This window comes from Phocoena phocoena, chromosome 8, assembly GCF_963924675.1.
Source record: "Phocoena phocoena chromosome 8, mPhoPho1.1, whole genome shotgun sequence".
Classification (NCBI taxonomy): domain Eukaryota; kingdom Metazoa; phylum Chordata; class Mammalia; order Artiodactyla; family Phocoenidae; genus Phocoena; species Phocoena phocoena.
In genome coordinates this window covers 72,367,714-72,389,038 of record NC_089226.1, presented here as the reverse complement: position 1 = coordinate 72,389,038, position 21,325 = coordinate 72,367,714, and the positions used below count along the sequence as shown (strand labels likewise).

The window sequence follows — 21,325 nt, the reverse complement described above, 5'->3', positions numbered from 1 at the left end:
TGTTCTGCCTGTGTTTTCCTCTAAGAGTTTGATAGTGTCTGGCCTTACATTTAGGTCTTTAATCCATTTTGAGTTTATTTTTGTGTATGGTGTTAGGGAGTGATCTAATCTCATACTTTTACATGTAGCTGTCCAGTTTTCCCAGCACCACTTATTGAAGAGGCTGTGTTTTCTCCACTGTGTATTCTTGCCTCCTTTATCAAAGAAAGGGTGACCATATGTGTGTGGGTTTACCTCTGGGCTTTCTATCCTGTTCCACTGATCTATATTTCTGTTTTTGTGCCAGTGCCATACTGTCTTGATTACCCAATTTGATTTTAAAGTCCTTAAAAGCAGAGGTTGTCTCTTGTTCTGTTTTTGTCTCTCCTATGATGCTTTACAAACGTTGGGACTTGCACACAGTAGGTGCATGACTAATTGTTGATTAATGTGTTCATGAATAAAATATTTACCACTGTGAGATGAAGGGAAAGGGGTGTGCTTTGTCTTTTAGAAATGGCAAGTTCCAATCCTGCATATATAAAGATGGAAGAAGGAGACCTTCCAACAAGATTAAAGTTATTGGATGACTTAGTCTCTTTTGACAGTCCTTTGTTGATTGCTTGTGCTACCCGGTGAGTGGTCCTGTATGTTGTTCGTGTGAACTAAAGCACAGACGTTTTCTTCGTCTCAGTCTGTAAAGTTTTACTCTGTTACGTGTTGCGCAGCTTCTTGTTAGTATATTTATTTTCATTTCTAATAAATACGTAGATAATGTAACCAAGTTATATTATCTTACTGAAGTTAGAGACTAACATGTTTTGTTTTTAAATGCAGATTGTATGAGAAATTTGGAGAATCTGCCCTTCGATCCTTAATCAGGTTTTATCCATCCATTTTGCCTTCAGATGTCATGCAACTTTGTCATCATCATCCTGCTCAGTTTTTGGCTTATTTAGACAGTCTGGTAAAATCAAGGCCTGAAGATCAACGGTGAGAAGGAGAGAATATTTGCGGACCCTCCTTTTTTTTTTTGGACTCTCTTTTGATAGGGCACTGTTTCTCTAGTATAAGCAGTTGGAACATTTTTACTATTAACTGCCACAGGATTGAGGCACCTGCTATTTAAGAGGAGGATTTTGGCAGTTACGTTCCATTCTTTCACAATTCACAGCACACACCACAAATGTGTGCATAACCCACACTTCTCTCTCCTCCCTCTCTCCCTCTCAGAGATTCTCAGATCAACAGTGTAAAATTAAACTCCGTTTCAAGGCGTATGCTAAGACAGATAAGCTTCCTTGTTGTCTCTGCCAGTGAGTGGATTTGCTGCCACCTTTTTGTTGTGATATATCCCAGCTTTTTGTGGGTGGATCTGTTACAGCTCTTAACTTCTTTGGGCTGAGGCCTCACTTCCTGTCTCCACATGGCAGTGAACACACATGTCCTTTGGTTATTGAGAATGGCAACTTCCCCCCTCTGTTTCTTCTGATTGGTTCACATTTGCTATACTGGTATTTATTTCTCCTTTTTTTTTTTTTTTTTGGCCCTTTGGTATTTCCCTTATTATCTTGAAGCTCAGCTGTTCAGTTAAAAGGCTATTATATTTTCACCAGCATTTCTCTACATTTTGTAGCAGAAGAGTTTTCAAGTTATTTCATCCACTGTCTTGATCCCTTAATAACATTTTCTTCACATCTGCACATTTTATCTTTCCTTTCTCAGCATGAATATTGGTGATTTTTTCCCCAACTTTCTCTTAGGCCATTCTTCCTTGAGTCCCTCCTACAACCAGAGTCTTTAAGACTGGATTGGCTGCTGTTGGCAGTGTCCCATGATGCTCCCCCAAGCACCAGCACTATGGACGATGAAGGAGACCCCAGGTATAGAAGGAGTCCTGTTTCTAAGTTCTGCTGCTCCTTTGGAATGGAACCAGTTTATTCACATACAGCATTCTGGGCTTACTTCAGGAATAGCTATGGAAGCGACTGACTCAAGTCATGGTAGTAATCAGATTGAGTGTACTGCTTAGTGGTTCTGAACAGGTTTTGAATCACAGACCCTCTAAGAATCTGATGATTCCTCTCAGAAAAATGCACATTCATACAAAATTTTGCACATGATTGCAGAGAATTAAACTGGGCTACTGAAACTTTCATGGACCAACATTAAGAGACCTTGGTGATTAAACCTGTGTTAGAAGAAAATTGTTAGAAAATTGTGTGTATGTATGTGTGTGTGTGTGAGTGTGTGTGTGTGTGTGTGTGTGTGTATGTGTGTTTTCTTCCTAGAAATTTGCCAAGGGATTTTTAGATGTAACCTGATGTAGGATATTTTTTTAACTTTGACTCTTTTTTTAAAGCTTTTCTAGTACATTTTAAAAACTTTTAATTAATTTATTTTTTGGCTGCATTGGGTCTTCGTTGCTGCACACAGGCTTTCTCTAGTTGTGGTGAGCGGTGTCTTCTCTTGTTGAGGAGCGTAGGCTCTAGGTGCCTGGGCTTCAGTAGTTGTGGTACACTGGCTCAGTAGTTGTGGCTCACGGGCTCTAGATTTGCAGGCTCAGTAGTTGTGGAGCATGGGCTTAGTTGCTCCGCGGCATGTGGGATCTTCCTGGACCAGGGACTGAACCCGTGTCCTCTGCATTGGCAGGTGGATTCTTAACCTTTGCACCACTGGGGAAGTCCCTGATTAGGATTTTTTTTTAAAAAAGAATTCATAAAAAATACACACTGTTACTTGTAATCTATCAGAAATATTCCTTGTGTTTTCCTCCAGGAGAAACTTTTTAAAAGCTCCCAAAATGCCTATCTTATATGCCTAGAGAAAAAGGTCTGGAAAGATATAAAATGGCTATCTGTGAGTGATGGAATTATGAGCTTCTTTCTTTTGCTTTTGATTACTAAAATATATAATTAAAAAAAATAAACAGGTATTTGTCATTGGAAAAATAGCTGTTTTAATTTTACAAAGGCCAAGTAGAAATGTTTGAAAAATATAATAATGGAAAAAATATAATTAAACTCTGATCTTACCTATCAGCTGACGAATAAGCATTTTTATAGAGTTTATTTCCTGTCTAATTTACTGATATTTTTTTCATTTTTCAGGCCTCATTCCCACTTGTTTTCCTGGGGTTACAGTCAGCTAATCCTTCATCTAATTAAACTTCCTGCAGATTTTACAACAAAAGAGAAAGTGACTGACATCTGTAGGTCTCATGGGTAAGTGAGAATTTTCCTAGAAGCTGAAGTTAAGATTAGAATCATTTTAGTTAGTAACTTTGTAGTTAGGGGCCTGAACGGATATGCTTTGTCATTTGGGATTTTTTTTGCTACATAAAGGTGGCTTTTTGTTTTTTTGTTGTTTGTTTTTTTTGTGGTATGCGGGCCTCTCAGTGTTGTGGCCTCTCCCATTGTGGAGCACAGGCTCTGGACGTGCAGGCTCAGTGGCCATGGCTCACGGGCCCAGCCGCTCCGCAGCATGTGGGATCTTCCCGGACCGGGGCACGAACCCGTGTCCCCTGCATCGGCAGGCGGACTCTCAACCACTGCGCCACCAGGGAAGCCCGGCTTTTTGTTTTAAGTGATAATAAACATCTTTTTTTGTCTTAAATTTTGAGTGTATTTTATTTTGTGTGTGGAAGAGACTGGTCCTTGCTCATTCCTCTCTCCCCCTTTTGCTTAGTTGTTAGCCCCAGTTCTCAGGTTTATTTAATTAAACACCAGACTGTGTGATACAAGTTATAATTGATATAGTTTTGGAGAAGGGAGAGATCAGAATGGGCTTGGTAGAATGGCTGGTGAAGGACTCAGGAGGAGGTGAGACTTTGAGGTAAGCCCTAAGTCTGGGTAGGATTTGTATTCAAACAGGAGCCAGGAGGAGGGCAAGTCAGGTGAGAGAAACAGCAAGAGTAAGGCCATGAAAAACTGCCCTTGCTTTTTATCTGTACCACATATTTGTAGTTATTCATGGCCTGAAGATGTTATCTTATGGCTTTACCTGGATTACAGTCTTTTGGAGATAGGGACATGTGTCTTCCTTTTCCCTCATGATGCATAATTCCTAAAGTGGTAGGCACTTGGTACATATTTGTTCACTGATAATGAGGGATGAGACTGGCCAGGTTGTGGGTCATGAGATCATATAGGACCTTGAAAGGTGGTTAGAAGAATTTAGTTATCAGCAGAGACCCTTTTAGCCTTTTTGGTACAAAAATGACATGATAAAATGCAGGTTTCTGGAGATCATTTCTGGTTTCATACATGAGAAAGATTGGAGACGAGAAAGGAAGGCCAGCTAGGAAGCTGGTGCAGTAATTCAGGTATGACCAAATTGATTCTAGGTCAGCAGAAGGAGCACATCTAATGGCACATTTCAAAGGAAAATGCAGTCGGACCTGTAGATACTGGGTATAGCAAATGAAGGAAGGGGAAGAGTCAAGGAGAACTTCCAAAGTTTGCATACTTAGGGAAGAAATATGCTAGTTTGTTATTGAACCTTAAAGTTTATGAAGTGCATAAGCTTAAATGTCTCATAATTGGGGCTTGGCCTCAAATGTCAGTATTTATCGCTAGCTTTATTTATTTTTTTCTTAAATGCTCTAGATCAGGGCTGTCTAATAGAATTTTCTGAGGCAGTGGAAATATTCTATCACGCTGTCCAGTATGGTAGCCACTAGTCACATGTGGCCATTAAGTACTTGAAATATGTATTGGTCAACTGAAGAACTGACTTTTAAATTTTATTTAATTTAAATGTAAATAGCCACATGTGGCTAATATCTACAGTATTGGACCACACAGCTCCAGATAAATTCACTGCTTTTTATTCCTCTCTCCAACTTTGGTCTCTTTAAAGTTTCTGGCCTGGATATCTTATTCTCTGTTTGGAGCTGGGGAGAAGAAGAGAGGCCTTCACGAATATTGTGTATCTGAATGATATGAGCCTGATGGAAGGGGACAATGGTATGTAAATCCCAATCGGTTCTTCTTGGTTATAGTATTTTAGAAGTCACTACAGACTATTCAATAAAGAAATTTGATAAATATTTCAATGATCATTTATGTTATTCTAGCTAGCTGTCACATTTTTGGAGTTTTTTTTTTTTTTAATCTGTACTACTTGGTATACCATGAAATCATAACTAGAAATAAACTACAGGCAACTTTTCTGTTTCATGAGTGCCTACCATGTGAGGCATTATATTGATACCTGATGCTTTTCCATATGCTGTTTAAATGAGATATTAAACCTGTCGGATAGTTACTATTATTTCGATTTTAAAAAAGTTATGATTGAGGCCCAGAAAAAGGATAATTAGTTTCCCCACAGTCATACAACTAGTTAATGCTGGAGCTGGTGTTCAGACCAGGTCTGACCATCTCTAAAGCTTGTGCTCAGGTTTTTTGATCTGCATCATGTTGCCATTTTACACAGCCCAAAGTTAGAGATCATTAAGATGAACTTAGAGTAGCAGTCAGATTTTCCTAAGCCTTTACAGGTACTTAGGGATTTTTTTTTTTTTTTTTAATTTTCATCATTCAATACAGATAAAATGGCAGTCAGGAGGCCAGGACTTTGACACACTGATTTCTGAAGTCTGAGAGTTCATCCTGCACTCAGAGAGGTGGTCTTGGTCTGTTTTGTAGTGTTACTTTATTCATCTCAATGCAGAGATGCCAGCAGCATGACATCAGGATCCTTCATCTAGCAGTGTGATCTACAGCCTTTTTCAGCCCTATTGCTGTAGAAGAAGAAAAGTTACAACCAAGCAAAGAAACCAGATGACTGGCAAAGAGATAGCCTCAGGTGTCACAGTTACAGCAATAATAACTGAATCATCTTTGTTTCAAAAATGAAACAAGAGGGTCACATGGTTTTGTGGAACTATAGATGTGTTCACTTTGGAAAAATAACCAGAAAAGTTAAGATATAAATGGTTTATTCTTTTAAAGTTACAACATGATGTTTGTTATAGAAAAAAATGGAAAATCTAGGAAGAATGAAGAAGATATCACCTAAAATTCTTCCCACCCAGATAAAAGTACTCTTAATACTTTGTTAATGTAATAATAATAGCTATTCTTACCCTTGGTGTATTAAATGGGAGTCTTTTCTTGACATTTTTGTCTCCTAACTTATATTTCACTTCAAAGAATATTGCTTTTGCTGCCAAATATATATCTCATATCTATCTACTTTCTTTGGCTCCACCACGGTCATTCTGATCCCAGCTACTAGCCTGGTTACTGCAATAACTTTATAATTGGCCTTCTGGTTTCCATTCTTGCCCATCTTTAACCGATTTTCCTTAGAGCAGCCAGAATGGTTCTTTTTTTTTAATTAAAAATTTTTTTATCGAGGTAACATTGGTTTATAACATTATATAAGTTTTATGTGTACAACATTATATTTCCACTTTTGTATACCCTGCAGTGTCTCACCACTAAAAATTTAGTTTCCATCTGTCACCGTGTTTGTTCCCTTTTACCCATTTCACCCTGCCCCCACTCCATCCCCTCTGGTAACCACTACTTTGTTCTTTGCATCTACATGTTTGTTTTTGTTTGGTTTGTTCATTTATTTTGTTTTTGTTTGTTTTTGTATTCCACAAATGAGTGAGATCATATGGTGTTTGTCTTTCTCTGTCTGACTTACTTCACTTGGCATAATATGCCCAAGGTCCATCCATGTTGTCACAAATGGCAAGATTTCTTCTTTTTTTTATGGCTGAGAAGTATTCCATTACGTGTGTGTGTGTGTGTGTGTGTGTGTGTGTGTGTGTATCACATCTTCTTTATCCATTCATCTATCGAAGGGCACTTAGGTTACTTCCATATCTTGGCTATTATAAATAATGTTGCAGTGAACATAGGGGTGCATATATCTTTTCCAATTAGTGTTTTCATATTCTTTGGGTAAATACTCAGAAGTGGGATTGCTGGATCATATGGTAGTTCTATTTTCAGCTTTTTGAGGAACCTCCATGCTGTTTTCCACTGTGGCTGCACCAACTGACATTCCCACCAACAGTGCACAGAGTTCCCTTTTCTCCACATCCTTGCCAACATTTGTAGACTTTTTGATGATAGCCATTCTGACAGGTGTGAGGTGATATCTCATGTGGGTTTTTTTAATATAAATTTATTATTTTTTATTTATTTATTTTTGGCTGCGTTGGGTCTTCGTTGCTGCACATGGGCTTTCTCTAATTGCGGCGAGCAGGGGCTACTCTTTGTTGCGGTGCACAGGCTTCTCATTTTTGTGGCTTCTCTTGTTGCAGAGCACGGGCTCTAGGTGCACGGGCTTCAGTAGTTGTGGCTTGCAGGCTCTAGAGTGCAGGCTCAGTAGCTGTGGCTCACGGGCTTAGTTGTTCTGCGGCATGTGGGATCTTCCTGGACCAGGGATTGAACCCGTGTCCCCTGCATTGGCAGGCGGATTCTTAACCACTGAGCCACCAGGGAAGTCCTCCCATGTGGTTTTGATTTGCATTTCCCTAATAATTAGTGATGTGGAACATCTTTTCATGTGCTTCTTGGCCATCTGTATGTCATCTTTGGGAAAATGTCTATTCAGTTCTCTGCCCACTTTTTCATCCAGTTGTTTATGTATTTTTGGTTATTAATCTCTTATTGGATATATTATTTGCAAATATCTTCTCCAATTCAATAGGTCATCTTTTCATTTTGTGGATGGTTTCTTTTGCTGTGTAGAAGCTTTTTAGTTTGATGTAGTCCTATTTGTTTATTTTTGCTTTTGTTTCCCTTGCCTGAGGAGACCTAGCTAGAAAGATATTCCTAGGACTGATGTCAGAGAGTGTCATGCCTATGCTTTCTTCTAGGAGTTTAGGGTTTTGGGTCTTACATTTAAGTCTTTAATCCATTTTGAGTTGATTTTTGTGTATGGTGTGAGGTAGTGGTCTACTTTCATTTTTTTGCATGAGACTGTCCAATGTCCCCAACACCATTTATTGAAGAGACTGTCCTTTCTCCATTGGATGTTCCTTATTCCTTTGTTGTATGGGTTTATTTCTGGGCTCTCAGTTCTGTTCCATTGATATATGTATCTGTTTTTCTGCCACTACCATGCTGTTCTGATTACTATGGCTTTATAATATAGTTTTAAATCAGGGCGTGTGATACCTCCAGCTTTGTTCTCTTCGCTCAGGATTGTTTTGGCTATTTGGGGTCTTTTGTGGTTCCATGTAAATTTTAGAATTTTTTGTTTTATTTCTGTGAAAAATGTTTTTGGGGTTTTGATAAGGATTGTATTGAATCTATAGATTGCTTTGGCAATATGGACATTTTAACAATGTTAATTCTTCCAGTCCATGAGCAGGGAATATCTTTCCATTTATTTGTGTCTTCTTCAGTTTCTTTCAGCGGTGTCTTATAGTTTTCAGTATACAGGTCTTTCACCTCCTCGGTTAAATCTGTTCCTAGGTATTTTATTCTTTTTGTTGTGACTGTAAATGGAATTGTTTTCTTAATTTCTTTTTCTGCTAGCTCATTGTTAGTGTATAGAAATGCAACAGATTTTTGAATGTTGATTTGTACCCTGCAACTTTATTATTTCTAGTAGTTCTTTGGTGGAGTCTTTAGGGTTTTCTATGTATAAATCATGTCATCCACAAATAGTGACAGTTTCACTTCTTCCTTTCCAACTTGGATGCCTTTTCTTTTTCTTGCCTGATTGCTCTAGCTGGGACTTCTGGTACTATGTTGAATAAGGGTGGTAAGAGTGGGCATCCTTGTCTTGTTCCTGATTTAGAGGGCTAGCTTTCAGTTTTTCACCATTGAGAATGATATTAGTTGTGAGTTTGTCATATATATGGCCTTATTATGTTGAGGTATGTTCCTTCTATGCCCACTTTATTGAAAGTTCGTTTTATCATAAATGGGTGTTGAATCTTGTCAATTTTTTCTTTTTTGCATCTATTGAGATAATTATATGGTTTTTATCCTTCATTTTGTTAATGTGGTGTATCACGTGAATTTATTGTGGATACAACTATTCTTGCATCCCTGGAATAAATCCCACTTGGTCATGGTGTATGATTCTTTTTATTTATTGTATTCGGTATGCTAATATTTTGTTGAGAATTTTTGCATCTATGTTCATCAGAGATACTGACCTGTAATTTTTTTGAGTCTTTGTGTGGTTTTGGTATCAGGGTGTTGTTGGCTTTGTCAAATGAGTTAGAAAGCATTCCCTTCTCTTCAAGAGTTTGAAAAGGATAGGTATTAAGTCTTTTAAATGTTTGGTAGAATTCACCTATGAAGGCATCTGGTCCTAGACTCATGTTTTTTAGGAGCTTTGATTATTATTTCAATTTCTGTACTAGTGATCGGGCTATTTAGATTTTTCATTTCTTCATGATTCAGTCTTGGAAGGTTTTATGATTCTAAGAATTTGTCCATTTCTTCTAGGTCGTCCAATTTGTTGGCGTGTAGCTGTTCATATTATTCTCTTATAAGCCTTTCTATTCCTGTGGTATCCATTGTTATCTTTCTTCTTGCATTTCTGATTTTATTTATCAGAGCCTTCTCTAAGATTAGTGAGTCTAGCTAAAGATTTGTCAATTTTATCTTTTCAAGAACCAGCTTTTAGTTTTATTGATCTTTTCTATTGTCTTTTTAGTCTTTATTTCATTTATTTCTGCTCTGATCTTAATTATTTCCTGCCTTCTACTGATTTGGGGCTTCATTTGTTCTTTTTCTAGTTCCTTTATGTACAGGGTTAGATTGTTTATTTTAGATTTTTCTTGTTTCTTGAGGTAGGCATGTATTGCTTAAACTTCCCTTTTAGTATCACTTTTGCTGCATCCCATAGATTCTGGTATGTCATATTTTCATTTGTCTTTGGGTAACTTTTGATATCTTCTTTGATTTTCATTGACTTGGTAGTTGTTCAGTAGCATGTTGTTCAGTCTCCACATATTTGTAATTTTTCCAGCTTTCTTATAGTTGATTTCTATTTTCATAGAAATTGGAAAATATTCTTGATACGATTTCAGTCTTCTTAAATTCACTGAGATTTGTTTTGTGTCCCAACATACGGTTTACCCTTGAGAAAGTTCCATGTCCACTTGAGAAGAATGTGTATTCTGATGCAATTGAATGGAATGTTCTGTACAAATCTATCAAATCCATCTAGTCTGATGTTTCATTTAAGGCTGCTGCTTCCTTGTTGACTTTCTGTCCGGATGATCTATCCATTGATGTCAGTGGGCTGCTAAATTCCCCTACTATTATTGTGTTGCTGTCAATTTCTCCTTTTAAGTCTGTTAATAATTGTTTTATATATTTTGGTGCTCCTGTGTTAGGTGCATATATATTAATAACATTATGTCTTTGTGATGAATTATCCCCTTTATCATTATATACTATCCACTTTTGTCTCTTGTTATCTTTTTTGGTTTGAAGTCTATTTTGTCTGATATAAGTATGGCTACACCCACTTTCTTTTGGCTGCCATTTGCCTGGAGTGTCATCTTCCATCTCTTTACTTTGAGCCTATAATTGTCTTAAACTCTGAGATGAGTCTCCTGGAGGCAGCATGCAGTTGGCTCTTGGTTTTTAGTCCACCCAGCCTTTCTGTGTCTTTTGATTGGTGAATTCAATCCATTTACATTTAGGATGATTATTGACAGATGAGGATTTGGTACTGCTATTTTATCTTTCGTTTTCGGTTGCTCTATATCTTCATTATTTCTTTTTCCTTGTATTTCTGTCTGCCATTTTGCTTTGGTGTTTTTTCATGATGTTTTTCTCACTTTCCTCTTTTTTAATGTTTTGTGTCTTTGCTCTAGATTTATTTTTTGTGGTTACCATGGGGTTTGTATGAAACATGTCATAGATAAAGTAGTCCTTTTTCTGCTTATAGCATCTTATCTTTATGTACCTATATGAGTTCCACCCTTTTCCTCTCCCCCTTTTGTATTTTTCTTGCCTCAAATTATCCCTTTTTATGTTGTGAGTTTGTTACCAAATTGAAGTAGCTATAATTACTTTTTCTACTCATCTTTGCCCTTTAACCTTTATGCTGTAAAGTGTTTAAAAAACCTATTCTGATAAAGAGTTGCAGTTTAAAGATTCTGTCTGCTTATCACTTTACTCAAAGATTTGTGTACTTTGCTCTTTTCTGTTTGTTTCTGGTAAAGAGCTCCTTTCAACATTTCTTGTAAATGCAGGTCTAGTGTTGATGAACTTCCTCAGCTTTTGTTTGTCTGGGAAAGTCCTTATTTATCATTCATATCTGAATGATAACTTTGCTGGATAGAGTATTCTTGGGTGATGGTTTTTATCTTTCAGTATTTTGAGAATGTCATTCCACTTTCTTCTGGACTGTAGAGTTTCTTCTGAGAAGTCTGTTAGTAGCCTAATGGAGGTTCCTTTGTAGGTTACCCTTCCTTTTTCCCCTGGCTGCCTTAATTCTTTGTCATTGACTTTTAACAATTTTAATATAATATGTCTTGAAGAAGGTCTTCTTAAAATACATATATTTATTTATTTATTTATTTTTGGCTGCGTTGGGGCTTCATTGCTGCGTGCGGGCTTTTTCTAGTTGTGGCGAGCGGGGCCTACTCTTGATTGCAGTGCTCTGGCTTCTCATTGTGGTGGCTTCTGTTGTTGCAGAGCACGGGCTCTAGGTGGGTGGGCTACAGTAGTTGTGGCACGTGGGCTCAATAGTTGTGGCTCGTGGGCTCTAGAGTGCAGGACCAGTAGTTGTGGCACACGGGCTTTGTTGCTCCGTGGCATGTGGGATCTTCCTGGACCAGGGCATGAACCCATGTCCCTTGCATTGGCAGATGGATTCTTAACCACTGCACCAGCAGGGAAGGAAGTCCCTTGAAGAAGGTATTTTTGTATTGAGATGGTTAGGTGTTCTCTTAGCTTCATGGGCTTGTATATCCAGTTCCTTCTCCAGTTTGGGAAGCTCTCAGCTATTACTTCTTTAAATAAACTCTCTGCTCCCCTCTCCCTTTCTTCTCCTTCTGGGAAGCCCATTACCCTAATGTTGTCTTTCCTAAGGAGTTGGATAGTTCTCATAGAATTTTTTCAAATATCTTATTTCTTTCTTCTTCTGCTTGTGTCATTTCTAGAGTTCTATCTTCAAGCTCACTAATTCTCTCTCCCATGTGATCTGCTCTATTTTCAGTGCTTTCTAATGTTTTCTTCAACTCATTTATTGAATTCTTTAGTTCTAGAATTTGTTTTTCTTTTTTAGAGTTTTAATCTCTTTTGTAAAGTATTCCTCTGTTCATTAATTTCGTTCCTGAGTTCATTGAACTGCCTGAGTTTTCTTGTAGTTCCTTGACTTTCTTCATGACAGCTATTTTGAATTCTCTGTCAGTTAGATCACAGTATTCTGTGACTTTAAGTTTGGTTTCTGGAGAATCGTAATTTTCCTTTTGTGGTACAGTATCACTATGGTTCTTCACAGTGTTTGATGAAGTTGTTCCTCTGACACACATTTAAAGTAGCAAGCACCTTTCTGCTTGATTCTAATGATCCAACAGGTTAGAAATTAGAGGCCTTTCTTTTGTTTTCCAGTGGGTGGCGCTATAGCACAAGTTTTGGGTTTCTCTTACGTCAGCTGCCTCTGGTTATATTTGAGAGTCTGCACTTTGTGCCCTCTAACATCTCCATCTGTGGTGTGGCCCAATGCCTGCATTATCACTTCCTGTACCTGCAGGGTCGCCTTACTTCTGCCAGTGTTGCTAGCATTGCCACCTGGTGCACCAGGATGGTGGGCTCCCTCCTGTCCAGGAGCCCTTGAGTGGCAAGTTCCACTGCTATTGGGGAGGAAGGGGCAGGGGCAATAGCTAGGATTGCTCAGGTGGCCCTGCCATGTCCAGTGTTGTAAGATTCATGGGCTTGCTACTTCGAGTTGGGGGCTGGAGGCTGGGGTCATGTGCACTGCTTCCCCTGCCTACTGTCAGCTTCTCTGGGGCTGGAGGGCTGGGACTGCAGACACCACCTCCACTGTTTCCCTGGTTCTGCCTCTTCTATGTGTTCCAGTCCATCACCTTTAGTTGTATAGATATGTGGAGAATTCTCTGGTTTCTTGGTGTGTCGGACACAAGAACCTTTGTTGTGTTGTGGATGTTTTACTGGTTGTAGGTTAAGGGGAGAGACAAAGGTAGCTTTTCACTCCACCACGTTGCTGACTCTCAGAATGGTTCTTTTAAACAAAAATTGGATTATGTGGCTGTCCGCCTTGAAGCCCCTTACGTTGGACTCAAAATAAAATCCAGATTCTTAAGCTGTTCCCTTATGGCCTAGCCCTATCATCTCATTCTCACTCCTCACTGCCACCTTTGTGCATTGTAGGCCTTTTTTGAGTTCCTTGAACTCACCTAGTTCCTTCCTGTGTCGAGTCATTTTCCATGTTTCCTTTGTCAGAAATGCAGGCTCCTTCACCCTCCATTCCTGACACCTTCCCTGCACGTTTGTGTACATATGGGCCACAAGCACATGCTCACTAAACTTGTCTCATCTTTCAGCTCTCTGCTTAACTGTCACTTCTCATACAGCCCTTCTCTGATCCTTAAAAAAAAAAAAAAAAAAAACCCAAACCTGCCAATCTCTCTAATGGCTCTTTGATCTTTTCCTTTATAGCAAGCACTTAGCACAGTTTATAAGCATAGATTTATTTATGTGTTTGTCTAAGTTCTGTCTCCTTTACTGGACCATGAGTTCCACAGGAGTGCAGGCCGGGCTCATCATGTCTGTTTGTTCCTCATTCACATTCAGTGCCTAGTATGGAGTGTGCCCTGGGTAATTACTTACTGCGTGAGCAAATGAAGGAATGTTGAAGCTAATTTTATGGCTTCTCCTTTTCGTGAGCTATTTGTTCAACAAATATTCAGAAAACAACTCTGTATTGGGGGTAATGAGATTATATTCTTTAATATTTTTATGTTTTGGTATGAAACATTTTCACGAATAGTTTCTCCTGTATGCAGGCAGAGTGCTAAGAGCAGTCAGAGCCCACATTGTTTCTCTGTGTTTGAGTAGGTTGGATCCCAGAGACTGTGGAGGAATGGAAGCTTCTCCTACATCTGGTACAGAACAAGAGCACAAAGCCAGCCCCAGCCCCCCAGAAGTCACCAAATGGGAACTTCAGCGATGGGCCTTCCCCTATCAACATGGAGAATGTGTCACTCCTGTTAGCTAAGGTCATGGGCCCAGACCGGGCCTGGTCACTGCTACAAGAATGTGGTTTGACCCTTGAGCTGTCAGAGAGGTTTACCAGAACCTGTGATATCCTGAGGATTGCCGAGAAAAGGCAGAGGTAATGTATGTCTGTCCTGCCCTCTCCACAGGCACCTGGGGAATGTAGAATTGCACAGATTTTCAGAGGTGGATGGGACTATAGAGATCACATAGTCTCAACCCCTCATTCATAGCTGAGGGAACAGAGACTCCTCTGTTGATGAAGGTGATTAAGAGAAGAGGCTAAAGTAATATTTTGTTCACAGTCATCACCGAAACACTGTTTAGGTTAATGTAAATACCCAAATCTGACGTGTACTCAGTTCTTGAAGAATATTATTGGTACCGCATACCTAATTGTCTCAGTCAGGGTTTTTTTTTTTGTTTTGTTTTTTTTAAACTGTGGTAAAATACAGATAACATAAAATTTCCTGCCAACCGTTTTTAACTACTTGGTTCAGTAGTGTTAAGTATATTCATATCAGTGTGCAGTCAGTTTCCAGAACTTTTTCAGCTTACAAGACTGAAACTCTATACCCATTAAACAACAGCTCCCCCTTTCCCCTCCACCTAAGTCCTGGTAACCACCATTCTACTTTCTGTCTCTGACTTTGACTACTCGAAGTACCTCATATAAGTGGGATCATACAGTGTTTGTCTTTTTCTGACTGGCTTGTTTCACTCAGCGTAGTGTGAGTAATGCTGCTATGAACATGAGTTTACAGATATCTCTGAGACCCTGCTTCCAGTTCTTTTGGGTGTATACCCAGGTGTGGAATTGCTGGATCAGATGGTACTTCTATTTTTAATTTTTTGAGGAACCTCCATACTGTTTTCCATGGAGCCTGCACCATTTTACATTCCCACCAATTATAGCACATCCCCACCAACGCTAGTTATTTTCTGTTTTGTTTTGTTTTGTTTTGTTTTTTTGGATAGTAGCTATCCTAATGGGCATGAGGTGATATCTCATTGTGGTTTTATTTGCATTTCCCTAGTGATTATTGATGTTGAACATCTTTTCATATGCTCGTTGGCTATTTGAATGTCATCTTTGGAGAAATACCTGTTCAAGTCTTTTGCCCATTTTTAAATTGCATTATTTGTTTTTTGTCATATGAGTTCTTTACATATTCTCAATATTAACCTCTCAGATATGTGGTTTGCAAATATTTTCTCCTATTGTATAGGACAGGATGCCATATTCACAGGATGCCTTTTCAGTCTGTTGATTGCGTCTTTTGATGCACAGTCAGCTTTTTTAATCCTTTCTTCTGAAAAGAATGAACAATGACAGCTAAATTTGCCTGTTTCTTTTCTTTGGGATTTCAGAGCCTTGATACAATGCATGCTTGAAAAATGTGATCGGTTTCTCTGGTCTCAGCAGGCCTAATTGAAGAAGATTCAGCAGGGTGTCACGACATTTTGAGAAAAACTGAATCGTGCTCCGGAACCTTCTGAATGCATTTGTTATTGAAGGAAAGGCCCCACCTGAGATCCCTGCCACCTTATTGGGAGCACTTTTGTCCATGTCTGTAACCTCTGCATTTGTGGCTCTATCTGTACCTCAGTGTTTTTCAACTGAAGTTGAATTTTGAAAGGAATCAGTCCTTGTTTGCTGAAATGAAGTGCTCTGGAAGGAATCAGAATGTGAATATCCCCAGCTATGCAGTCCTTATTCTGAACAACAGTGTTATTTGTTCCTTGCTGGTGGACTGGGGGAATTCTTTTCCTGTCGTGACTGCCATGTAGGGAGCAGAAGTTTCTCATCCTGGTCACATGAAGACATACAATGTAATTGACAGAAATTGAATTCCTTTTTTATCTTCTCTGGGACACTTGAGAAATTACCAAAGCAAGATCTGGTATAATGGAATTAACACATAAAATGAGTGAAACACTGAAGATTCAAATCAGATGTTTAAATGAAATGGCCCTATATTTAAATTGAGCTAATTTAAAGTGTATTTTTTTTTCCAGTGCTTGACATTTTCTAATCTGAACCTATATACAACTAATTCATTACTGGAAATGTTTTACTCCAGTCTTTCCTAAACAGTAGCCTAAAGGAGTCATGCACTTTTAAAATTTGTTTTTTAAAAGCCATAATAAAGGAAGGCTGAGTACTGATAAAGATCACAGCAAGTGCTTGTATTATTTAAGCCAAGTACTAGATTGCCATTTTCAGGCTCCTGTATACTTACACAGCATGTTATATTAATAATAAATGTAAAATCTAATTTAAAAATTATTTGAATGGAATGTAGACATGAGGTTTTATAGTGAGCAATTTGCAGGAAGGTGTGGTGTAAACTCAGTGTGGAATAAGCAAAGTGTTGGGTACATTGAATGATTCACTTCTTTCTTTCATTTATAACACAGCCAGAGAACTATAGACACAAATTGCTGTCATACTTCCATGTGACATTTGGATATGACATAACCAGATTAGTTGAAGAGATGATCAGAGAAGGGAGGCTTCACAAAGCTTCTTAGCATTTTGGGAAGTGTGGAAAACCTAACAATTTTGGTCACCAGTGTGTGGCAGAGTGTGTGGGGGGGGTGTCTCCCCACGCCAAGCAATTCTCCAACACCAGCTGGGTGTCCTACAACTCAACTCAATTGAACGTATCTCCCTGGAGATAGCATCCGATTTCACAGGTTAGGGGCTCAGAACCACAAAACTGCCCCCACTTAAGATGCCAGTCACAAATCCAGGTTGTTAACCATACAGGTGTACCTCTTTTTTTTTTCAGGCGTACCTCTTTTTTTTTTCAGGCATACCTCTTTTTATTGTACTTTGCTTTATTGTGCTTCACAGATACTGTTTTTTTTTCTTTCTTTTTTGTTTTCTTTAACAAATTGAAAGTTTGTGGCAACCCTGTGTTCAGTAAGTCTATCAGTACAATTTTTCCAACAGCATTTCCTTACTTTGTGTCTCTGTCACATTTCCCTGATTCTTGGAATACTTCAGTCTTTTTCACTCTCATTATTTGTCAGGGTGATCTGTGATCAGTGATCTTTGATGTTACTATTGTAATTGTTTTGTGGCACCACTGCACCCATGTATGATGGTGAACTTAATCGAGAAATGTGTGTTGTGACTGCTCCAACTGGCCTTTCCCCATCTCTCTCCCTCTCCTCAGGCTTCCCTATTCCCTGACACACAGCAATATTGGAATTAAGCCAATTAGTAACCCTATAATGGCCTCTTAAGTATTCAAGTGAAAGGAAGAGTTACACATCTCTCACTTTAAATCAAAAGCTAGAAATGATTAAGCTAAGTGAGAAAGGCATGTTGAAAGCTGAGATAGGCTGAAAGGTAGGCCTTTTGCATCAAATAGCCAAATTGTGAATGTAAACGAAAAGTACATGAAAGGAATTGAAAGTGCTACTCCAGTGAATACAAGAATGAGAAAAAAGTGAAAGAGCCTATTGCTGATATGGAGAAAGTTTTAGTAGTCTGGATAGAAGATCAAACCAGTCGCAACATTCCCGTAAGCCAGAGCCTAATCCAGAGCAAGGCCCTAACTCTTCAATCCTGTGAAGGCTGAGAGAGGTGAGGAAGCTACAGAAGAAAAGTTTGAAGCTGGCAGAGGTTGGTTCATGAGGTTTAAGGAAAGAAGCTGTCATCATAACATAAAAGTGAAGCAGCAGGTGCTGATGTAGAAGCTGCAGCAAGTTATCCAGAAGATCTAGCTAAGATCATTAATGAAGGTGGCTACACTAAACAACAGATTTTCAGTGTAGACAAAACGGCCTTATATTGGAAAAGGAGGCCATCTAGTACTTTTCATAGCTAGAGAGGAGAAGTCAATGCCTGGCTTCAAAGCTTCAAAGGACAGGCTTCCTCTCCTGTTAGGGGCTAATGCAGGTAGTGACTTTCAGTTGAAGCCAATGCTTATCTACCATGGTGAAAATCCTAGGGCCCTTAAGAATTATGCTAAGTTTACTCTTCCTGTGCTCTATAAATGGAACAACAAAGCCTGGATGACAGCACAAGTGTTTACAACATGGTTTAATGAATATTTTAAGCTCCCTGCTGAGACCTACTTCTCAGAAAAAGAGATTCCTTTCAAAATATTACTGCTCACTGACAATGCACCTGGTTGCCCAAGAGCTCTGATGGAGTTGTACATCAAGTTTAATGTTGTTTACATGCCTGCTAATACAACATTCATTCTGCAGCCCATGGATCAAGGAGTAATTTCAACTATCAAGTCTTATTTTTTTTTTTCAAGTCTTATTTTATAAGAAATACATTTTGTAATACTATAGCTACCATAGATAATGATTCCTCTGATGATTTGGGCAAAGTAAATTGGAAACCTTCTGGAAAGGATTCACCATTCTAGATGCCAATAAGAACATTCATGATTCGTGGGAAGAGGTCAACATATTAACATTAATAGAAGTTTGGAAGAAGTTGATTCTAACCCTCATGGATGACTTTGAGGGGTTCAGGACTTCAGTGGAGGAAGTAATTGCACGTGTGGAAATAGCAAGAGAACTAGAATTAGAAGTGGAGCTTGAAGATATGACTGAATTGCTGCAGTCTCATGGTAAAACTTTAACGGATGAGGAGTTGCTTCTTATGGGTGAGCAAAGGAAGTGGTTTTTGAGGTGGAATCTACTGGTGAAGATTGCTGTGAAGATTGTTGAAATGAAAACAAATGATGTAAAATATTACATAAACTTAGTTAATAAAGCAGTGGCAGGGTTGAGAGAAAAATGACTCTAATTTTGAAAGAAGTTCTACTGTGAGTAAAATGCTATCAAACAGTATTGCCTGCTACAGAGAAATCATTTGTGAAAGGAAGAGAAGGAAGAGTCGGTGATCTGCCAAACTTCATTGTTGTCTTATTTTAAGAAATTGCCACAGCGCCCCAACTTCATCAAACACCACGCTGATCAGTGAGCTGCCATCAACATGGAGGCAGGACCCTCCACCAGCAGCAAGATTGCAATTTGCTGAAGGCTCAGAAGACGCTTAGCATTGTTTTTAGCAATAAAGCAGTTTTAAATTAAGGTATATACATGTTTTTAAGACAATGCTATTGCACGCTTCATAGACTATAGTATAGTGTAAACATAACTTTTATATGCACTGGGAAACCAAAAAATTCATGTGACTCGCTTTATTGCTGTGGTCTGGGGACCGAACCCACAATAGCTCCAAGGTATGCCTGTACTTCTGACCAACTGGCTATAAATCAGAGGTTCCCGTGACCCGCTCCTTGGGTTCAATTAATTTGCTAGAGTGGCTCACAGAACTCAGAGAAACATTTTACTTACTTAGATTATCAGTTTATTATAAAAGGCTCAGGAACAGCTGGCTGGAAGGGTAAGGTATGAAGGGGCAAGGAGCTTCCATGCCCTCTCCTAGTGCCACTCTAGACCAATCTCCACGTTTACCAACTGGAAGCTCTAGATAAAGCAGCGGCAGCATTGAGAGTGGAGATAGGCTGGACGTTGAGTTCAATTGCCGATGGCCAGTGTCAAGAGTGGGACTGAAAGTTCCAACCCTCTAATCACATGGTTGGCTCCACTGGCAGCCAGCCCCCATCCTTAGGTGTGGTCCAAAACTCACCTCATTAACATAACGAAAGACACTTTTCTCCCTCTCATCACCTTGGAAATTCCAAGGGTTTTAGGAACTTTGTGCCAGGAAAGGAGATGAAGACCAAATATAAATTTCTTATCACAATATCACACCTTCCCACTAGTTCAGCTAGATTGTGGCTGTATTGGATTAAGTTGACTGTGAGTCTATAAGGTAACGGGTGAGAGCCCTCCTGTCACTTTCAGCTTTTGTCATTACACAGTGACTGTCCAAAAGAGTGTGTGGAGGAAATCTCAGGAGGAGGAGACACCTTGAACTGGCACAATTGTGCAATCATTTCCCGACAGATCGTTCTAGGGCACGTTACAGCAATCCTCATTTACCGAAAGGGTAACAGAATTTTCTAGCATTAAAACAACCCCCCCCCCCCGAAACCCCACATCATCTGAATTTATTTTCTAAGGAAAACAAACAAAAATCCCATTCAGTTAAACATTTAAATTTGAACAGTCTACTTGGATATTAGGTGGTGTTTTCAAATACAACTTGTAATCTTTCACTTGCCTAAAAATGATAGGTTGATTCATGGTTGCCTCACTTTTATTTTTGCATCCAGACTTGACTGGTGTTTAACAGGGCTTCAGGGTATCATAATGGCAGAGGGCTTGGGTTTGTCGACTGAAAAAAAAGAAGCACAATGTGAGAATTGTGAGGTGTTTTTGTTTGTTTTTTTGCGGTACGCGGGCCTCTCACTGTTGTGGCCTCTCCCGTTGCGGAGCACAGGCTCCAGACGCGCAGGCTCAGCGGCCATGGCTCACTGGCCCAGCCACTCCGCAGCATGTGGGATCTTCCCAGACCGGGGCACGAACCCGTGTCTCCTGCATTGGTAGGTGGACTCTCAACCACTGCGCCGCCAGGGAAGCCCATGACTTAAGTTTTATTTGGGGCAAAATGAGGACTACTGCCCGGAGACTGCATTTCAGATAGCTCTGAGAAACTGCTCCAAAGAGGTTGGGGGAAGGTCAGTGCTGTAAATGATTATAGTGAAGGGGGGTGGTGCATGCAGTCAAGCATGCAGTTGGACAGAGGCTTGCTGCTAGTCAGGAGGAGCAGATGTCACAGTTAATAATTTTAGTTCTTTTCTAGATGTGAGTAGATGCAAGAATTGGAGCTCATAAGATCTTCTCCTGAAAATATCTAACTATGTGAAGACCTGTTTTGCCAGTTTTTCCCAGATCACAGAGTGCCGCATTCCTGATCTCCACCCTGACCTCCTTTCAGGGGGTGTTGAAGGTCAGCAGCCACAGTGGTTCATGATTCAATCCTCGTAGAGGTAGATGGCAATGCCAAATTTTAGTTGGCAGGTTCTGAGGCAGACTGGCTTTGAATGTCTGCTCTTTATCTAGATGACCTTAGGTGAGTTCCTTTGTTTCTCCAAGTTTCAGCTTCCTCATCTGTCAAATATGGATAATAGCAGCAGTCCCCTTGGGGGTAGTTTGAGGATTAAATGAGGTAATGAATGTGAACCAGAGCTACGTCATGGTGACAATTAAATGAGACT

General features: G+C 39.4%; 1 protein-coding gene across 1 annotated transcript in view; it reads left to right on the top strand.

Moving 5' to 3' along the window:
* Positions 1 to 16,215, top strand: part of HPS5 (HPS5 biogenesis of lysosomal organelles complex 2 subunit 2) — a 39,243-nt gene extending 23,028 nt beyond the window's left edge. Inside the window, exons 16-22 of the mRNA XM_065881544.1 lie at positions 494 to 614; positions 817 to 972; positions 1,743 to 1,862; positions 3,090 to 3,203; positions 4,840 to 4,946; positions 14,004 to 14,280; positions 15,534 to 16,215. Of these exons, the coding sequence (XP_065737616.1) occupies positions 494 to 614; positions 817 to 972; positions 1,743 to 1,862; positions 3,090 to 3,203; positions 4,840 to 4,946; positions 14,004 to 14,280; positions 15,534 to 15,594 (956 nt within the window). The 3' untranslated portion in view covers positions 15,595 to 16,215. The remainder of the gene's footprint in view (positions 1 to 493; positions 615 to 816; positions 973 to 1,742; positions 1,863 to 3,089; positions 3,204 to 4,839; positions 4,947 to 14,003; positions 14,281 to 15,533) is intronic.
* The last annotated feature ends 5,110 nt before the right edge of the window (positions 16,216 to 21,325 follow it).